General features: G+C 42.2%; 1 protein-coding gene across 7 annotated transcripts in view; it reads left to right on the top strand.

Annotated features, from left to right (window-relative positions):
* The window catches only part of ALMS1 (ALMS1, centrosome and basal body associated protein), a 123,223-nt gene that overhangs the window by 44,146 nt on the left and 71,963 nt on the right, over positions 1-7,114 (top strand). For all 7 annotated transcript variants that reach the window (XR_002099266.1, XM_019526319.1, XM_019526320.1 and 4 more), the window contains exons 6-7: positions 539-1,813; positions 5,103-5,233. Coding sequence is in view for 6 of the 7 variants with exons in the window: in XM_019526319.1 (XP_019381864.1) it covers positions 539-1,813; positions 5,103-5,233 (1,406 nt within the window). In the remaining variant the exon portion in view is untranslated. The remainder of the gene's footprint in view (positions 1-538; positions 1,814-5,102; positions 5,234-7,114) is intronic.

Genomic DNA, 7,114 nt, shown 5'->3' on the forward strand with positions numbered 1-7,114 from the left:
TTTTTTTTTTTTTTGTTTTTTTGAAGCTAGAGCTGCTCCCAACAAGTGTTTCAAGAATATGTTGCCATTATGCAAACAATCTGTTCTCTGGAAAGGCTGGAAGAATACTAATATGCATAATAATTTAACAAACTAAGAAAAAAAAGTGGAAATGTATTCACAATACTGATTGTACATATGATTAATACTGATTATGTATTTTATGAATAAGTTTCTATTTATCTTTAGTGTGTCAAATCTGATGAATGTTCACTGAGGTACTCACTCAGCTGCTGCATACTCTGGATCACAGTATTCATTTTGGCACGTGCAAATCTATGCTTTGAACATCAGTGTCTAGTGGGCTGAAACCAAAGTGGCCTAATGTTTCAAGGGATTTGTTATGATAAGTGGTTTTAAGTGAAGCATCACAGGTTGAAAGTAGTTTCTTAAATGCATCTTGGAATAATTACAGATGCTTCTTCCCAAGAGGTCGAGGTTGAACATTTCTCTTAACTTCAAAGCATCTGCCAAATTTAAATCTTTTGTTTCCTTGTAGGAGGTTCTCTGTCTGCTGTCAACATCACACAGACCAGCTTTAACTCGGGCAATTCGACTCTCAGTATGTCAGTAGCAATGTGCTCGGATGCTGGACCTGATACTTCAGTACCTACTGAACTCTCACCTCACTATTCAAGATCTTTGAAAGACAAACCATTGAGTCAGTGCAGTACTGCCGCCTACCACCAACTAGAACTGCTTACTCTTCTTCCAGATGAAGGCAGCTTGGAGTCTTCAGTTGCCCCCAGATTAGTTGAGCCAAGGCAGCAATTACAAACTGTTGCCTCCGATTTCCACTCGGATGAAGAAGGTCCTATGCTTGTTTCAAAGCACGTTCAAGATCTGATCGATAGATGCGACTCAAGGGATATTAGTAGCAGCCTAGAGAAGTTGCCTACGAGTTTGTTGGCTGAGGATATCGGTGAAAAGGAAGTAAAAGGAGAACTACTTTCTTCAAATGCAGTTGCCTCTGAAAATGAGCTAAACAAGGACCAAGGAAACGATCCTTTCATTGAATCTAGCACGTTGAAAGAGATCCAGAAGCTTTTAGCAGAGGCAGAGAAAATGACTCTGAGTCAGTTTGATCCTGTCCCTTCTCTTACCCCTTCCAGAGAAGTCACTGACCCTTCACCGGCATCAATTAAAAAGTTGGATGGCGTTGAAGATTCCCGATTAGTGAGAGATGACAGCCCAGCGCTTCAAAGGCTGTTGTCTCGGGATGAAATGTTGACCAGAAAGAGCATGCAAGAAGATAACTTGCTAATAAAGACTCTCCATTCCTGCAAGGACAGTTTAAAATCGGAAAGAGCACTTGTTGGCAATTTACCTGTCAGTCAAGAAACTGCAGAACTGCAGCCTAGACCAGCAGAGAAAATAGCTGGTGAAGATTTCAGGGTAGCAAAACCCATTGGAAGGTCTGAGCCAGAGGGCTGCAGTAGTGCAACCACAGATAAAAACCTGCTTGCTCCTGTGGCTGTTACGAAGAGCGCCGCAAGTAGTGAATCAAGCATCAGAAGGGTTTTAGAACTGGAAGATCCTTCTACCGCAGCACCGCTTGGGACCAGTGCCGCTGTCCTCGGGGACTGCCAGCACGGCTCATCTAAAGCTAGTTTAGCTGGCAGCAAGGAGGGGGATGTCATTCAAGGGAGTGATGACAGTAGCAGCTTAGATTCGCTAGCTGCCCGTGTCAGAAACCTTCTGAAATACGAATCCCCTGTGATACACGCAACACAAATCCTGAAGAGCGTAGAGGAAGAGGAGAAAAAAGCGCGAAGTAAGAAAGAAACCGTTTCAGATGAGATGAAATAGTGCAAGCTTGAGAACCCTGTATCTTTGAATTTAATAGAGGTGGCAAAGCTATCCGTCTTTATTGTCCAGTCTAGTCTTTTGCTTTTGCAGATGAATACGTCATAAAATTGTGGTGGCAAGATGCTCCAGCTTCAACTTAAAGGTGGTTAGGTGGTTTCCCCCACTATTTCTGCTTATGATTAGGAATCTTTTTCAACTCCTGTCTAAACTTATCCACAGCCAGTTTGTATCCATGTTGTGCTTGTGCCAATATTGTCCTTTTGCTTAAATAGCTCTTTTCCTTCTCTGATGTTTATTTGCCACCTCCAATATATTCCTCAAGGCAGTCATATACCCTTTCAGACTTCATTTTGCTAGGTTAAACAAGCCAAGCTCCTTTAGTTTCTTTTCATAGGATAGGCTCTCCATTCCTCTAGTCACTGGTATGACCCTTCCCTGCACCTGTTCCAGTTTTTTAATTTATCTGGTTTTTTTTTTTTTTTTAGAAATGGGTGATCAGAGTTGTACTTTGTCTATTCCAGATGAGGTCTCACCAGTGTCTTGTGCAGTGCCATTAATATTTCTCTTTTTGTACTGGAAATATCTCTGATGCATCTTAGGATTGGATCTGGTGCAGCTGTAAAAAAGATAGCTTGATGTTTTGGCAAGCAAGGTTATTTGGGTAAATGTGACATCTTTTATTAGACCAACTCAGTAGTTGGAAAAATTGTTCTTTGCAAGCTCTCGGGCACAGGCGCCCTTTCTCAGGCTTGTCTGAGGAATTATTCAGTTGGTCTAATAACAGATATCACATTTACCCAAATAACCTTGTCTGCCTATGTCCTGAGACCAGAACAGCTACAACCAACACCCCTGAAACCTTGATGTTTCCCACTCATTCTGTGGTTGACTAATGCATCTGGGTCTCGTCATTTTTTCCAGCTAACAAGCTCTCATGTTACAGCAGAAGTTCTTGGTTTTAGTCCCCAAATACACGATCTTGCACTTTGTGCTGTTGGATTGCATCTCATTTCTATTACTCCAGTTGTCTCCGTTGTCTAATTGGTTCAGTGTAAAACTTCTATTTTCCTCTGCATTGAAAATGCCTCTCAGCTTTGTAGTAGGCATGGAATGCTGCAGTTGTGCTGGTCCAGGAAACATGTGAGAAGCATGGGGTTTTTTGGTAATGTCTTTTATTGGACCAGCTGTATAATTAGGATACATGTTTGACAAACTTTTAGACACACAGTGACCTGAGGAAGGGCACTCTGTGCCTGAAACCTTGTCTAACATCTCTTCCAATTTTATACAGCTGGTCCAATAAAAGACATTACCAAAAAAAACTCTTCCTTCCTGCATGTGTCCTGGACCATCACAATTACAGCCCCCCCCCAAATCATGCTTCTCCCAACTTAGTGCCATCAGCAGATTTCATTAAAACACACCTGTATTTTTGTGCCAAACTTATTAATAAAAATATTAATCGAGATTGATACTTGAAGATCTTGCCTAGTGATCACTCGTGGTTGATATTTCCCTCCTAGGTTCTTTTATATTTTACCAGTCTCCCAGTTTTCTTGTTTATCCTCCAGCTTTTCCATCTCAATGACTAATTTCATGTGTATCCCTGAATCAAAAAGTCTTGTTAGATATGATTTGTTGCATTTCCTTTGTTTAAAAAAACCTCAGTCATCCTGTCAAAGAATATACCAAGGTAGTTTTTTGTTGGAACAGAAGAGGTCAAGAAGAACTGAATGAGCTTGTGGATTGGAATAATAAAAATGGGGTGACATTTAAGAGGAGAAAACTCTGTGTCACGCTCTGATGATCTGATACATTCCCAGATCATAGTGTAAAATCTTCTTACCAGCTGGAAATGACAAATATGATTGTGTTGCTCTGTGTCCACTCCTGCTGGCAAGTGTCATCTTCTGTAAGTGAGAACATCATTCCTGGAAATTTTGTTAGAATTTGTTTTCATGATAAATAATGGTAGGACCTGTTGAGGGGCAAACTTAATAACCTCGAAAACGGGTGTAAAAGCAAGAGGTTGAAAGCTGGTAGAACAAACTACCAGGTTTTGGACTTGGGGAATAATAATTTTCTTTTGTAAAGTGGCAGCTCATTGCTGGGAAATGGCAGAGGAAGAGAAAGACATAAATACAAGGGTTAATCATGGGTAACGGAGCCACCCATCATTGTAAGATGTATCAAATGAGGTATTTCCAGTAAGGACAGGGAGGTATTACTGTAATACCATAGACAAAGTGATCCCATGGTCAAGTCTAGTAATCCATTTAAAAAAAAGAGTTCAAACTGGAAGAGGCATGGAGAAGAGCTGGAAACGATAAGATTGCTAACCATTAGAGCACTGAGGTCCTGGAACAGCCTTTCAGTAGGAGGTGTGGGGGCAAACGGTATAACTAGGTGTAAGATGAATTTGATCAGTTTATAAAGTATTGAGGTTAACCGTGTTAGTCTGAAGATGGACAGAAGATTGGGCAGGGTGGCACGTTGCTGGTCCGGGGAGGCCAGCAGCCTATTTTCTCAGGTGCTTGGATGGAGCAGGCTGTTGCCCATGAAGGTTCGTGCCTCTCTGAATTGGTGTGTAAGGTTCTACCTTGCCCTGCCTCTTTATGAAATACTGCTTGGCAGGGTGTTTGCCTGTGGTATGATGGGACTGGGCTTGACCCTGTAGGTCTCTTGAAGTCCTGTACTTCTATAAGCCCTATTTTCTCTTTGTACATATATTTAAAGGTGTCCTTCAAGAGAGTGGGGGTGAAGTGGTACTTGATTCATGATTGAGGATCTACAGAGATGATTATGAGATCAGAATTAGATAACGGGTGCATCATTCAGGTAGATGATCACTTAACGCAGGGGCAGGCAAATATTTTGGGCAGAGGGCCGCTTACTGAGTTTTGGCAAGCCATTGAGGGCCACATGACAGGCAGCCCAGGGCAGGTAAATATTAATTTTCTAAACTTTTTTTAGGGGCCCCACAGGCCGGATAGAATGGCCTGGCAGGCTGCATCCGGCCCCCAGGCTGCATTTTGCCCACCCCTGACTTAACGGCATCCTGTTCTAAAAAAAAAAAATAAAAATGAGCAGCCAGTTTAAATGGGGTCCTATTCCTGGCAGCTGTCATCTTGTACGTCTTGCAGCTTAGCCTGTTCCCGTCCATCTCTGATGAACAGAAGTGTGAGACACACTTGACTGGAAACTCGACATAGGAGAAATGGGGCTTTCTATTGTTTTATGTTCTTTATTCACAGCCTGGGTGAAGCTGAAACTGGCTAGCCATCCCCATGGCTCCTTGCCGGATCTGAATGAGGAGGACAGGAAGAGAATAGAAGAAATCAAGGCAGAACTGCTTTTGAGTGCCAGGAAATCTGCATTAGCCAAGGTAAGGAGGAGCTATAGGAACTGATTTGAGGGAAGTTGTGGAAGGGGGCAGATGGTGTTTTGTGTGTTTGTAACCACTGATTCTTGTCATTTTAGTAAGTTGTACGGTGGTGTCTTGCTAGCAATGATGATTTACCATGGTGACATTTAATGAAAATTTCACCTTTCCATTTAGCCTGAAATTTACAGGAAATACTGTGAGAAATTTGATCACTTGCCATTTACTGAATTGTAACTGTTTGTTTAAGGATGTTCTGATTCATATATTCCAATATATTGCATCCTGACTAGAATTTATGAGTAAGTCAGACAGAGACTATATCGCCTCCAAGCTGTCCTTGGATTTCTGTTTTCAGCATTTGTCTGAGCTAGTGTTAGCCATACTCTGTGGGATTTGGGCATCTACTCATAGGTCTGTGCATCTGAGACTGATAGAGATTTGGAAGCAAAAAAGAGTGGAATGGAAGAAAATGCGGAGATCTTATTTTGAGAAATTACTAATGGGTGGAAGAGGCAGGTAGCAGACTGGTGGAGCCTAGAGATGATACAGTAAGAGGCAAAAAAATTAGAAATAGGAAGTGGGAGGGTTGGGGACAGCCTTTGAGGTAATCACAGTAAACTTGAATTTCAGCCTCCAGTCGTCATCTGTCCTTCAGTGGCTGTCATCACTAGGAATCTTGTGCCCTGTAACAACAACATAGTTAAAACAACTTTATTTTCCTTTCTGTGTAGTATATCTGGCCCTGAGATCCCCAGGAGAGAAGAAAGCAGTGAAAGAAAAAAACCCACTCCAGATTATGTCAATATAATTGATTGTGTCCTTCGCCACATAGTATCTTAGAAAATATCACCTCTGTGTATGTGCATTTTATGATTTAACTTGCTACTGTGACGACTGTGTAGAGGACTCTAACTTAGAAAGGCTTGCTTTGCTTTGCAAGTCTTTGAAGCTGTTCTGTGGCTGCAGAAATATTGTTTCTTCAGGTTTTCCAACCAATCTTCTAGATTCTTCTTGGAAAGAGAAATGCAAGTGCGCTTCCTATTTCAAACAAAAACAGAAGTGGGAGCAAATGGATGGTAAATCCAGAGATTGGTTTATACTACTATACCTGATGTAAATCCAACATGAGACACATGAGTTATGGATGATACAGAGAAGGCTGAAATATTTAATGCTTTTTTTTCCTTCAGTCTTCACAAACTGGGGCTAGCTGCCTCAGTGAGCGGAGTTGGCAGCAAAGTTAGGGAAGGAGGCAAAAAACCTTGAGTTAGGGTCGAACACGTTAGGGTTCCCTTAGAGAAGCAGATGCTCTCAAGTCAGCAGGGTTGGATGGGATGTACTCTCGCGTACTGAAAGAATTGGCTCAGGTAATTTCAGAGCCAATCACTATCCTCTGGGAACTCGTGGAGGTCGGCTGAGTTCCCGGGTGACTGGAAAAGGAAAAATATAGTGTCCATCTCTGAAGAAGTAGGATCTGGGGAACTACAGACCAGTCAGTCTGACTTTGATGCCTAGAAAAGTCATTGGGCATGTCTTCAAGGACTACTGAGAAGCACCTAGAGGATAACGTGGTGGCTGGGAATAGCTAGCACAGATTCAGAGCAAGTCCTGCCTGGCCAACCTGATCTCCTTCTGTCAGGTCTTGTGAATGGTGGGAAAGCAGTGGATATGATTATACCTTGGCTTTAGTAAGGCTTTTGACACTGTCTCCTACGTTATCCTTGGCTGGGGTGATGTAGTTTGGGCTGGTCCTGCTTGCAGCAGGGGGTTGGACTAGATGTGACCCCCTGAGGTCCCTTCCAGCCCTAACTTTCAATTATTTTATGTTCTCATGAACAAGCTAAGGAAATGCAGACAAGATGAAAGTGCTGTGAAGTGGAC

Source organism: Gavialis gangeticus, unplaced genomic scaffold (genome assembly GCF_001723915.1).
Source record: "Gavialis gangeticus isolate Ggan-Ray unplaced genomic scaffold, GavGan_comp1, whole genome shotgun sequence".
In the NCBI taxonomy this organism is placed as follows: domain Eukaryota; kingdom Metazoa; phylum Chordata; order Crocodylia; family Gavialidae; genus Gavialis; species Gavialis gangeticus.